Here is a 13799-nt window from a genome sequence, read left to right on the forward strand (position 1 = left end):
AGCCATCTCATCTGATGAATGCTTCCCCTCCATAGGAAAAAACAGTTCTGTCTGCAAACGACCCAGGTGAAGACAACAATCTGTATGTGAGACAGAATATAGTATGAATCGCATCTAATTTTAAATATTTTAATGTATATACTTTCACGAATATAGGTCAATAAGAAATCCACTTTTCAAGTTTTATTTCATTATAGAATATATTTGATAAGGATAATACAAACAGTCATCTTTAATACATGTTGCTTACAGGTGCCTGCACTGCCATGGCAGGCTGGAGATGTCACGAAGACTATTTCCAAACGTCACACCTAATCAGCCACTGAAAACATCCAGTGCCGTGGCATTCAGATGACGCCATTCACTCACTTGCCTAGAATGAGTAAAAATCTTAATATTTGTTCTTAAGTTGGTTTATTACTCTTCTATTTAAAAATCCAAGATATATTCCCCAATGTAAACAATGAATTTCAATCTGTCCCACAATGGATAAGGCCTTCTTGACAGATTGACACCACCTGCGTCTTACTCATCAGGACACGGTCTTACTCCATACTGTTGGGAGCCAGCCACGCACAAAAGACAGAAGAAGCTGCCTTCATGCCTGGAGCCTTCTGAGACGTCTCCCCTTGGGTTGACAGGACACAGAGAAGATTCCTCCTCGGCTTGGTCTACTTGGTCGTAAAATACACATGTACAATGTCCGTAAGCGTAAAGCAGTGGAACTAGCCGTGAGGGTCTGTCATGAGCTGCTAGCATCCTACAAGCACAACACCATATCATGCCAGTTAACACACAGGGGAAGGCGGCTGAGCGTCTTGCCGCTGATCAGGGTACGTGAGCGGGAGCGGGAGCAGAGGGGCTGTGGTTCACAGAGGTGCTCAGAGGCCGACTGCGAGTGGCTAGGACGACAGTCTAAGTCGCATACTCTTGCGCCCGTGTGCCCTGCTGCGACAGTTGGTCTGAAGCACAGGCGCCCATAGAGGAAACGAGCCTCTATCACCAGCCTCCCCACGGGGGACCAGAACGACATCTTAGAAAACGTAACCAAAGAAAGTCTCATATCTGCATTTCCCAATCCATCTGTGCAAAATCAGTGTTCACTCTTCTCAAGGACCATTTGGTGAATGGCGGTCAAGTTCAGTACCTCGTCATCACTGACACTGGACTTAGCAAGCTAGATGGTGGAACAGTGAAGACTATGTACAATATTTTAAAAGGCATTCTGTGACCATTTTTGAAAAGTTCATAGAAAAGTGACACCAGTTTCTTCTGTTGATGCCACGGTCACGTAGACCTTGGGACCTTTTCTATATGCCATGTGCACAGTTTTATATATTATACAAGAAAAGCGGAAAGGGGACCGCTCTCTGGCAGGGCGCTCGCGGACTCCCTAAGCTAAGGTAACCGGTAGAGGGATAGTTTTCCTGAGGTTGTAAGAATTTTTAGACAAAACAGAAATCACAGTGACCAAGTGGAACGCAAATCTGTGTCTCCTGGGTGCGATCTGCTCGCGCGGCTCCCGCAGGGCCTACACGACTCGCCACTGCATGATGCTTGTGTCCTTCCCGCCCGTGGAGATGAGGTGGCTGTCTTCACAGAGGAAGTTGACGTTGGTGACGTGGCTGCTATGTCCGCCGTATATGTGGCTTGGAGCCTGGAAACGATGACACAGAGAAAAAAGCTTACTGTAAAGCAGGAGTGGAATCAGAAAGTACCAGAATTCTAGGTTCAGTCCTGGACCCCATCATGTTCTTCCTCAAGCAGAAGCTCTCATCCGGGCACCTGCTGGGGGTGCCGGACACAGGAGGGACACAGACACAAACTCCATGGAGTCCTTGTGGTCTGGTGGGGAAGAGCCAAGTGATGCCCTAGGCCGAGGTACCTCAAGTATCAGAAGGTGGCGCCAGGCAGGGGTCCACCCAGAAGCAGGATTGACTGGCTGCTGGGGCAGCAGGGAGGGTCTCCTGGCTGCAGGAGAAGGGGGGGGGCTCCCGGCATGGGGTGGGCTCAGCAGGGCTGGGACATAGGGAGCATGGGTGGGAGAGGGAGGAGGTGCAGAAGCTGCACAGGTGACCGTGGACCTGCAGGGCTCTGCGGCCCTGCGGTTTTTCCAGTGGGGAGCTGCGTAGGTGCTCAGAGCTGACGTGAGCAGTGTCACATCTACATGGTGGCCGCGAGGGAGGAGACTAGCGAGGACACCTCCTCACCCTGAACTGAGAGCAGGGGTAGGAGAAGAGGTGCACTTTGCCAAAGTCGTCGCCCGTTGACAGCAGTTTTTTCTCATGGGCCCGACAGACGGCGTTGATGTCAGTTCCATCCGAGCCTTCTGGCCACACTCCTGAAACAGACCACAGTCGGCACTGAGACACCAGAGGCAGGGCACAGGAGCAGGCCCCGGGTGTCACCACTGCAGAGCTGCCTCGAGGCGCTGCTTCAGAGGCAGGGGCTCGGCCTGAGCGGGGCCTTTCCTCGGGGTTCAGGTTCACCCACTCGGGCTGGTCTCAGGAAGCCCTTCCCCACAGCCCTGCGGTGCTGAGTGGGGATCAATGGCAGGCTTTCTGGTGCCCACCTCTCTAAGGCCCCTCTGGACACAACACCTTTCCCACCTTTTCCTCATATGATGGAGGCTGACTAGTCCCCAAGGTTACAGTTTCCTTTTTTGGGGGGTTACTCTTTACATGTGAAAGTTTCCAGAACTGGTTAGCCCTGGGCCTGTGTGCCTTCCAGATGTTCCTTGGTGCTTGTTTTGAGGGCTGCCATTTGTCTGCTGGCTGCCGGGTAGGTGTGCCTGTGGGTGCCACTCAATGACTAGGGCTCCAGAGCCCTGTGTCCAGGTGGTGGGCAGACACCATTGTCTGACTGTTGCTCTGGGAAACCCTTTTGGTTCCAGAAACTTTGGGCATAAGAGAGCTGGATGCATGTCGGCTTCTCAGCTGGCATTCTAGGGAAGACAGAGGGGCTCTTAGTGTTAAACACCAGAAAATGGTAAAACAACAGAACCAAGGAGGCTGTGAATTCTTACCAAGCTATAGACTTGTGGTCTCTCAAAAAAGATGACAATACTACTTTTCCTTTTTTTCTACTCAATTGTGGCAATTTATTTTAGGATATTCATGAATATATTCCTAAACTGAACTTAAACAAAAGTGCAGTATTTAGTTTAAGGACCAAAAAATGTCAAACCCTAACAAATAACAAGGAGTGCCACGTGGTTCATTTAGGTGTGTCTGACACAACCTGATGTGGAAGATTCTAGAGAACTATCTCAGCACCTGTTCTGTATCATGGAAAAGGGGTAAAAGCCCATTTCTCTAGCTCTGCCCAGCTGGGCATGGCCAGGTCACTCTGGCCCTTTCCAGGGAGCTGAAGGGGTGTCTGGTGGGCACACACTGAAGCCGAGCAATTTGACAAGACTGGAGACTACGAGGCTTCATAACTATTAGAAAAATATCCTAAAAGTAGACACGTCTTGTGTTCAAACACCTGCAGAACTTACCAAAGACATGGAATCCCAAAGTGCAGGTATAGGTAGCCCACTCAATGTCTCTCGTAGTCTCCACACTTACAACTTGCTTGCAAGCAGAGGGGACCCCTGGAAAAGGCCAATGGTCTGGTGACACTTAATCCAAGCCCCCAGCTCTCCCTGGGTAAGCCTGAGTCCTCAGGACTGCGCCCCAGCAGGGGACACCCCCACGTTCACCCCATGGGGACTGTCTGGGAATAGAGACCAAGTTCCAGGCTCAGTGTAGGCTTCTTCTTTGTTTTCTTCCCATCTCCTCCCCCAAGTCTATTCCCACAGTCTGGCTTTTCTGGTCCTCAGGCCTCTGCTGCCCAGGACCCCTCTGGAGACCTGAACCCCACCCTGCCTCTGGGGTCGGGCTGCCCAGACCTCCCTAACACCCTCCAACAGCCTCAGCACCTGGGGCTCCAAGTTGGAACTGGAAACAAATGGAAACCAGTCTCCCCAAGAGCCCAGAGACTCCCAGGTGACATAACTGTCCCTCAGATGAGCTCTGACCACTGGGGAATGAGAGTGTCTGAGAAGGTTCTAGACTCAGAGACTGTCCCCCCAAACCAGCACAGGCCCCTGTGCCTGTGTTGGGCAGGACCTGGGGAAGGAGCTGGGGGACCAAGTAGGGAGGCTCAGGCCTGTAGTGCTGCTTGCCCAGTGCCTGCCTGTCCTGGCTCAACAAGAGGCCAACATGCCCGGGTGGCTGACCTCCTCCCCACCCACCAGCTCTGGGCCCACGGCCCGTACCTGAGCCCCAAACTCCTCTCTGTAAAAGGGATGAGCCAGAAAGTGCTGTGGATCAGGAGGAAATGTAGGTAATAACACTGAACTTTCCAGCTGCTTCCAATGGGGTGGAGGCCAGGCCTTCCTCACACTCCATGATCCCCTCTGCTTAGCCCAGAGCAGGGGCCAGGTAGTGTCTGAGGAGCTAGTGCACGGCAGGTCCTAGGTGCTCAGTAAGCACCACCCTTTATCACCCAGCCCTAGGTCTCCTTCAGCCATGGACTGGCCAGCGGGAGGCTGGGAAAGGAGGAGGAGGAGGTCCTGGGGACTTTGTGGCACCCACCTGCTTTGGGTGACACCTTTACCAGGGCCACTCTTGCTGTGACAGCTGCAGACCTCATTCTCATCCCACAACTGCCCAACTCAGCCTCTCCAGCGGGGCCCAGCCTCTCCTCCTAGAGACGGCCCACGCCAGCCTGAACCCTGTGTCTCAGCACCAGGAAGGTCAGGGAGGTGGTGCAACTCCTCCATCTTACAGAGGAGGAAACCGAGGCCTGGGGAGGACACCATAGGCTTGAGCCCTGTGGGCCCATTTGGTCTCACTGCGACCGTCCCATGTGACCTAGATGTAGATACCTCCTGGGTTGTTACTCACAGTAAAGGATTTCGTAGTCCCCGGAGTTGGACACGAGGTACTGAGAGTCTGCAGACCAGTCCAGGTGGGTGATGAAGCTGGAGTGACCCTGGGGAGGACAGCTGATGAGTGGCACACTGGCACACACCCTGCCTGGCAGCATGTGGCACGGGAATGCCGCGCTCCTGTCGGCAGACGCGGGTACCTACCGAGCACTTGCCAACCCGCGCGTACTTCCTCCCGTTGTCCCCGACTCCGTAGATGTAGATGCAGTTGTCATGAGAGCCGATGGCTAAGAAGTTCCCATCTGCAGGAGCAGGACAGAGGAGAGGGCAAGTGTCACAGCAAGCACTCAGTTCACCAGAAGGAACGACGCCAGCGCCAGCAGAGACCGAGGCCAAACAGCCCCGTGGATTATTTCAAAGAGAAGGATTTGTTTTTGAACGAGTCCTGAACCAATTCTGAAGTTACCCTTGGAAAAATCCACACCTGACCAAATTATAGAGCCTGGTAACAACTTATAAAATCTTCTTGTACACTTTTTTTTTTTTAAAAGAGAGAGAGATATGAGAGAGAGAGAGAGAGAGAGAGAGAGAGAGAGAGAGAGAGAGAGAGAGAGAATTTTTCAGTATTTATTTTTCAGTTTTTGGTGGACACAACATCTTTATTTTTTTTTATGTGGTGCTGAGGATTGAACCCAGCGCCCTGCATATGCCAGGCTTGAGCCACATCCCCAGCCCTCTTTACTGCTTGAGCCACATCCCCAGCCCTCTTGTACACTTTTAAAATATAAGTTTATGCAGTCTCACAGAACCCTTCCCTGTCACCCCTTCCCAGCCACGCAGGATGGAGACTGACTCCTTCTAGGGCTGCTCTGCCCATGGCCTCCTTGGTGACCGAAAAGGCTCTTCCCAGCCCGTCCCGCCTCTCTTCCCAGGGGCCATCCTTGGCGCCTTCTTTGCCGCAGTTCCTGCCATGGAAAGCCTTGCCCATCAGGCTAGCTGCTGTGCCAGGTGACAGGGAAGGAGCTCACCGTGACTTGGCCTCCTGGCCGGCAAAGAGCACTCTGAGCGCTATGCAAGGGGAGGAAGACTCACACCTGGCATGCGCGGGGTGCTGGGTTCAATCCTCAGCACCACATAAAAAAAATAAAATAAAGATGTTGTGTCCACCAAAAACTGAAAAATAAATACTGAAAAATTCTCTCTCTCTCCCTCTCTCTCACAGGGACAGCACTAGGCCGGGAGACGGGTCCTCAGCAGGGGCCAAGGGAAGGACACAAGGCAGTGCAATGTCAGTGGTGGTGACCTGGAGCCACACAGATGCCCCGGATGTAACGGAGGGCAGTGGGCTCTCTCCACTCCCACGGCGGCTGCAGGAGACTCATAATTCAGATGGTCTCCACTCATGACGGACGCACTCTGTGGCTTTTCTAAGTTCTAATGTCACGTTAGTTGGCTTTCTGACGGCTTTCAGACACCTGAGATGACTAAAAGGAGGAAGGATTTATCTTGGCTCGTGGTTTCAGGGTTTTAGTCCATGGTCTCTTGGCTGCTGCTTTGGGCCTGTGGTGAGACATAGCATCATGGTGGAGTGTGTTGTGAAGCAAAGCTGCTCACCTCTTGGCAGCCAGGAAGCAAAGAGGGAGAGGAGCAAGCAGGTCCCAACATCCCCTCAGGGGCCTGCCTCCAACAACCCAACCTCGGCCCACCAGGCCCACCCACCTCCTGAAGACTCCCCAGCTCCCAGCAGCACCATCAGCTGGGACCAGCCTTCAACCCCGGGGCTTCTGGGGAATACTTAAGCCACCACTATCACAGATGGTGAGAAAGTGCCAAGTGTCTGGTAGAGACCACACTTGGAATTTTGATCTTTGCTGGGGCTGATGCTACATGGCTTGTGGCTCTCTTGGGATGTGGGGCAGCTGTGACAACGGCACTCTAGCATGCCGTGCCGTTAAGCCAAGGTGTCCCAGCTTACAGTGTTTTCATGCAGTGGTGGGTCTGTCAGGACATACCCCGTCGGGAGTTGGGAGATCTGGAATAAAACCAAGTGTCTGGCTAATAACTAAACCAGCCAGGGTCAGTCAACAGGCTAACAGAGGCTGCATGTGCCTAGGCACCATCGGCTTCTCCTGTCACCAGCCTTCCTCTCCCCACAGGCTCTGGGCCTCACCCAGCTTGCCCAGGGACTATCTGGTTCCTAAGCCTATCCCACTAAGCTGCTCTTTGGTCAAGATGAGAATCAGCTGGAGAACTCCAGGAGACAGAGCCAGGGCCCTCACCCAGAAGAGGTGGGGTGGCCGTTTTCCTGGTGGACCAGCCTGTCCTGCCGGGGCTGTTGGCACAGAGCCTGGGCACCTGACAGTGCCTCACAGAGGGTGCAGTTAGTCTGGGCTGCAAGCAAGAAAACAGGTTCTGTCTCTCAGCGGTCTCTGAGAGGCAAAGTGACCCAGGTGGCAAAGACGCTGACCTGCTGGCCTGGAAGCTGAACATGTGCCTCACCATGGCATGGACAGGGGAGTGCTGGGGTGGGGGACACCGTTCAGGGACAGGATGGCACAGGTCTCCATGGCAGGGCGCCCTCCCTCCAGGCACTCTGGCATGGGAGTGTGGGACACCATGTGGCAGAGGAGAGAGGCTGGCTGGTGGGCAGGGCCCACATCCTAGCAGGGCTCAGGCCAGGCGGGAGAGGTGAATTTGAGGCTGGAAGTGACATGGTGAGCGCCGGGTCCTGACTCGTCCTAGCAGAAGCAGAAGAACCCACGGCTCAAAGGCTGGGGGATGAGACTAAGAACAGAGCAAATGGCCGTGGTGCCCTGTGACCACGCTTGTCCTCACTCGCAGAGAGCCATCCTCCCGCCACGGGCTGAGACCAGGAGAGTCCGAGAGGTGTGTGCAGCTGACTGACAGCCCTGGACGTTATTGTCTTCCTATGTCTGTTCTTTAAAAAGTATAAAACTTTAATCCAATCAAAATGTGTTCTGTCTACTCATAAAGAGGCTGGTGCGTGTCTCGCACAAGAATCCCCAGACTCTGCTTCTGTCTTCAGTGACCCCCAGGGGGCTGGCATCTTGCCAACGATTTAGCCAACTATGGACGCAAAAATAATTCATCTCATAGCCCAAGACCACCGTAGGTAAAATGCTTCAGAAGTGAAAACCAGCTGATGACGTGTGGCGGAGACGGCAGATGCCCACAGACACCCTCGTGGTTTGTGCTCTTGGGCTAGGCAGGATGCCGGACCCTCTGGTGGTTCTCATGCCCCAGGACCCGCCTGCTCAGCCCCAGCCTGCTCCTGCAGTTCCAGGACTGGCTTCTGAACTCCTTCTTCACCCACAGCTGAGGCAGGTGACAAGGGTCTTCTCTGCTGTGCTCACGGTTAATCCCACTGCTCAAGGGCGACCATCTGGCTTGACTTTGTGAATGAGGTAACGTCTCAGTCACCAGGACCCACACACCCAACGTCAGCCTTGAAGAGCACCTGTGAGGCAGCAGACCACCCCCCGGCTGCCATCCCGCCACAGCTCCACTGACTGCTCTTCCCTCAGCTGCCAGCACAAGATCCAGAACCTTCTTGAGACTGAGGGAAGGAGGAGAGGCCCCCCTGATTGAAGGACAGCTTCTTTTCTTAGCAGGCCCAGGGATGTGTTGAGGGTCTAGGCTGAGATCTCAACAGCAGGCTGCTGGGTCCTCTGGCAGTGGCTGTTGTGCTTGGACACCTGGTGCCGCCTTCCTTCTGGGTCTAAAGGGTATATGCACCTCCAGGCAGCAGGTGCACATGCTGGAATCTGCACTCGGGCATGCAACTGGTATTTACCGAGTGCCTGCTCTGTGGTGCAGTCAGTGCTGTGTGCAGTGGGGTCCCTACCAGTAAGGGACCCTGGGCCACTCCCCAAGAGTCTGAGTTCACTGCTTGGGCTGTTCCAGGGGCCTTCACGGCTGCCCAGGCTGCCAATGACATCACGTCTCCCGAGCGTCTGCTCAGTGCTCCGCTCTCCAGAGGGCACATTCACTCCTCCTCCGTGGGAGCCTAAAAGTCGCTTGCCATCTGTTTTGAGAAGGATGCTTGCTAACAAGGAGGCACTGCTCCCCTCAGGAGCCTGGGCCTGGCCCAGAGCTCTCACCTTTGCCCCACACAGCCTGCAGCCCACAACCGGAAGTCCAGGATGCAGGGCTTCCAGCAGAAAGAGCACTCTGGTCTCCTGGGATGGTCACTGGTGTCACTGAGGGAAAATGGAGGTCTCCAAAGGCCCGGAAAGCTACATGGGATTGAATGGACAGCAGGGCCTTCTGGGAAGGCAAGCTGTGCCGAGGTCCTCCTGTGCTCAGCAGAGGTCCAGAGTAACTCTGAAAACAATGAGGCGCTCACACGAGCAGGCAGAACATTGGCCACAATCGACAGACAGGAAGGCGACACCTCAGAAGGCACAAATGAAGGGCTTTCTAGCTCCAGAGGTTCCTCACCAAGGAGGAGCAGAGGCTCCCAGGGCGCTGGGTAGCTGTCTGTGGAGGTGAGAGGTTAGAACTTTCTTCTGGCCCAAGGAAAGAGCATCCAAAAGATGCACTCTCTAGGGCTCTCACAAGAGGAGGAGGCACTCGCCGCGAGGTAGAGGTGACACTGTCAATCAGCTGGAAAATAAGATTCCTCCAGGTAGCAGCAGTTGAATCAGGCCAGCATTTCCAGGACCCCAAACTGCTATTTCCAAGACTGATACCACAGGCGAGCAGCCTGTGTCTCACAGAAAAAGACTATCCGAAGGTGCAACCAGGACCATGGGAAGGCTCAGAAGCAGTCACCCCCTGGGAGCCATGAGCACCCCTGACACCCACACTGTGACCCCCAAGCCTCACTTCAGACATAAAAAGAGCTAAAGGCACCTTGGAGAAATGGTTCAGAGGGGTCTGAGGCAAGAAAGTCCAAGATGACCCTGGAACAAGGTGCCATGCCAGGGAACAAGTGTCTGAGGCTTCCAAGGTCAATCCAAAGGCTCAGGAACCAACTGAAGTGCCTTCCCCTGGCCAGTGACACACAACTGTCCCACCTGTTGTAACTACAATAGTCTGAAACAGCAAGTAACATAAATGCCACCACTGACGGCCACTGAGGGAACACTCACTGTCTTGGAAACTAGAAGCAAAACGAGGGAAACCAACACTTTATTCTGACTTCCCCATAAGAGCTCCACTGTGGCAGAGGGAGGTTTCTCTGAACAGAACTAATGCATCTAATAAGTGAAGAAGAAAAGCCAAGGTGGCACGTGGACGGCTGGCAACCCCTGACGGGAGAAGGCGATGGGCATCAGCAGCTGCCAGTGACACAGAGAGAGCCAAGCCAACCACACGGCCTGCAGGAGAGACTCCCGAGGGTCTCACACCTCAGGATCCCAAGTCACTCTGAGGAAATGGGGGCACAGAGGGACATGTCAAGCCTCCCTCAGGGATGCGGTCAGCAAACGCAGAGTGGAAAACCCAAGGGGAGGGGCAGCTCTTCAGCTGCCGTGGCGGGGGGCACCTCTGGATCAGCAGGGACTTCGGAGACCCATTGGCCAAGGACCACAATGGCCTTGTTCTGGGTCCTGATATAAACAACTGTGGAAAAGAGCGAGTGTTGGACTGAGCACCACCCGGACCTCTGGTGAAGCTGAGGGAGTTGTGTTAATCTGGCGTGAGGAGGAGACCATGGCGTGGTGACTTGGCACTCTAGAGGGTAGGCTTGGTGCTACGGCCAGGTGGGAGGCTGGGAACCCTCTCCTTCAAGGCCCCGACAACCCTGGGCAAAGCTCACCAGAACCCATTCAGCAATCTGGAAATCGACCAAAGCCAGAACGGCAGGCGGTCTGAGGGTGTGTGTGCTGCACGGCAGGGAAGGACAGGGTGAGCCTGTGGAGCGCTTCCCGGGCTGTCCTCATCCAATCCCAGCAGCTCAGCTGGCACCAAAGTTACGCCAGGGAGGAGCAGCCTCTGGGGACAGCAGCTTCACAGCTGTGACCAAAGCAGGTCTCTCACTGTGAAGCCCTGGGTGACATGGAGGCCCAGCAGCACTGTGGATGGAAGGGACGGTCTCCAGGTGGCTCAGCGGGGAGGGCCAGCAGCTCTACTAGCCTGAGATGGTGGCTGTGCTTGGGGTAAACATGGTCTGGGGTGGGTGGGGGACACTGTAGTGTGCACAGTGGAGGCTGGAGAGGTCCCTGGCTATACGGGGCCTCCTGGCCACATGGAGGCTGCACAGATACAGAGCAGGTGGAAGCACACCTGCTGGGTTTGTAGGGCCTGAACTTTGAATTTCCTCTCCCGCCTGCACAGAGGCCCACTGGCAACGGATGGAGGCCTGGCTGGCTACAGGTGTTTAAATGCACTGCTGTCTAGGGGCTCTTCCAACTACATGAAGCAAACCAGAAAGACCTGAGAAGTGACAGCAACAACACAACGAGACCATAATCCATCACTCCCAACCACTGCAGGGCAACTAGCAAATCAGCAGGACAGGGGCCTTGAATCAGCAGGACGGGGCCATGAACAACACTACCAACTGCTGGTCCGAGCTGATTTACCTAGAACACTCCGCCCAGGACTGCAGGGTACTCACTCGACTTAAGTGTCCAGGGAACCTATCCCAGGACAGGCCACGAGGAGGCCACAAGACACTCCTCAATGTATTTAGAGTGACTGGACACACAAAGTCTGCTCAATGACTGTGATAACATGAAAACAGAAACCAGTAGCTTAAAGAAATATGGGGAATCCACAGATATTTGGAAATTAGACATTACATTTCTAAATAACTCATAAGCCCAAAAGTAACCACTGGGGAAATCAGCAAATACTTTTGAACTGAATAAAAATGAGAATACATGTCAAAGTTCATGAGATGTGGCTCAAGCAATAGTTAAGATTTATAGCTTTAAATATCTATACCAGAAAAGAACGTTCTCCAACAAATAAACCAAGCCTCCACCCTCAGAAACTTAAAGAAAGAAAGAAAAAGGAACAGAAGAAAACAAAAAAGATCAGAACAGAAAAGAGAAAAAAAACAGAAAATAACAGAGAAAAACTCAATGAAGCCAAAAGTTGGTTTTCTGGAAAGATCAGCAAAATTGGCAAACCCTTGGCTAGCCCGATCAAGGGAAAAGGGCAAGGGCACCAGTTACCAGAATCAAGGATGAAGATGAGGGCTGGGGATGTGGCTCAAGCGGTAGCGCGCTCGCCTGGCATGCGTGCGGCCTGGGTTTGATCCTCAGCACCACGTACCAACAAAGATGTTGTGTCTGCCGAGAACTAAAAAATAAATATTAAAAATTCTCTCTCTCTCTCTCTCTCTCCTCCCCCCCTCTCTTTAAAAAAAAAAAAAAAAGGATGAAGATGAGTTACTGAGGTCCAACCTAGGGACACGGAAAGGATCACACAGGCAAGTACTACCAACAGATTTATACCAACAAATGAGACAAGTTAAACAAAAATTCCTAGATAAACCCAAACCACCAAACTGACTCAGGAAGAAACAGGAAATCCCAATAGACCTATAATAAATAAAGACATGGAATTAGCAATTACAAACCTTCCCCAAAGAAAAAGCCCAGAAGGTTCCACTGAGTTCACGTGAGTTCCACCAACTATGTAGTCGAGAAACAACAGCAACCTTCACAAGCCCAGAAAACAGAGGAAAGGAGGGTCCCAACACACCCTCCAGGCTGGCAGGACCCTCAGCCACGTCAGGCCAAGGTACCAGGAAGGAACTCAGAGCAACATCCCCTGGGCCACGGCTGCAAAAGTCCTTCACAGACTATTAACAAATTGGGTCCAGTAAGATGAAACAGGGACTGTACCCCGGGACCCAGCGGGATTCACAGAGGAACTGAAGTTGGCTTAACACTGGAAAATCCGTGTAATTCACCACATTGAAAAAGAAACACAAAACCACGTGGTCAGCTTAATAAATGCAGACAGAGCATATGACAAACTAACACCGTTCTAAACTGACCCACTGGACTTCACAACAAAGCAACAACAACAACAACAAAACAACACAAAACAACAACAACAACAAAAAATAACACAAAACAACAACAACAACAAAAAACATTTGTGCTTCAAAACCCTGAGCAACTCAGGAATGGAGGGGGACTTTCTCATCAAGGTGAAGGGCATCCTTATCCCTAAAGATGAGAGACAGAGGCTTTATCTAAGATGGGCAGCAAAGTAAGGGACCTTCTTCTCTTCACATTTTACTGGAGGTACTACCTAACACAGAAAAGGAGAAATAACTGCAGGCATCCAGAGTGGAAAGGAAGAAGAAAAATTGTCATTTTCAGATGATGTGATCCTGGCATAAAGAACTCCCAGTGGTCACCACCCCCACCCCTCTAAAACTAATAAAAAGTTGGAAAGGTGAAAGGATATAAGATCCATGTGCAAAATTTAATTTTATTTCTATATACTACTAACCAACAACCTGAAAAAAATTCCATTCACCACAACATAAAAATAACTTAGGAATACATTTAACAAAGAGAGTGCAAGACTTGAATTGTACATGAAAAACTAAAATATTCCTGAGAACAATCAAAGAAGATGTGTGTAGGGCACGGTGGCTCACACCCATAATCCCAGTTACTCAGGAGGTTGAGGCAGGAGGATCACAAGTTGGAGGCCAGCTTTGGCAACTGAGCAAGCCCCTGTCTCAAAATAAGAAAATTTAAAAGGGCTGAGTATGTAGCTCAGTGGCAGAATAATTGCTAGCATATATGAGGCCCCAGGTTTAACACCCACTGGCCAAAAAAAAAAAAAAGAAAAAAGAAAGAAAGAAAATCTAAATAAATGGAGAGATACAAATGGATTAGAAGACTCAATTTATCAATCAAGGTGAGAATTTCCCTATATGATCTACAAATTCAACATAACTTCTATTAAGACCCTACTAACTTTATAT

The 13799-nt window shown here is 52.0% G+C and overlaps 1 protein-coding gene across 6 annotated transcripts in view; it reads right to left on the reverse strand.

The window, feature by feature from the left end:
- Positions 1 to 1202: 1202 nt before the first annotated feature.
- Eml1 (EMAP like 1) overlaps positions 1203 to 13799 on the reverse strand; it is a 166192-nt gene continuing 153595 nt past the window's right edge. For all 6 annotated transcript variants that reach the window (XM_077799411.1, XM_077799412.1, XM_077799410.1 and 3 more), the window contains 5 exons: positions 5081 to 5178; positions 4893 to 4980; positions 3500 to 3595; positions 2211 to 2341; positions 1203 to 1657 (listed from right to left, as the gene is read on the reverse strand). In XM_077799411.1, the coding sequence (XP_077655537.1) occupies positions 1532 to 1657; positions 2211 to 2341; positions 3500 to 3595; positions 4893 to 4980; positions 5081 to 5178 (539 nt within the window). In that variant the 3' untranslated portion in view covers positions 1203 to 1531. The remainder of the gene's footprint in view (positions 1658 to 2210; positions 2342 to 3499; positions 3596 to 4892; positions 4981 to 5080; positions 5179 to 13799) is intronic.

The sequence above is a fragment of the Urocitellus parryii genome, chromosome 6, assembly GCF_045843805.1.
Source record: "Urocitellus parryii isolate mUroPar1 chromosome 6, mUroPar1.hap1, whole genome shotgun sequence".
In the NCBI taxonomy this organism is placed as follows: domain Eukaryota; kingdom Metazoa; phylum Chordata; class Mammalia; order Rodentia; family Sciuridae; genus Urocitellus; species Urocitellus parryii.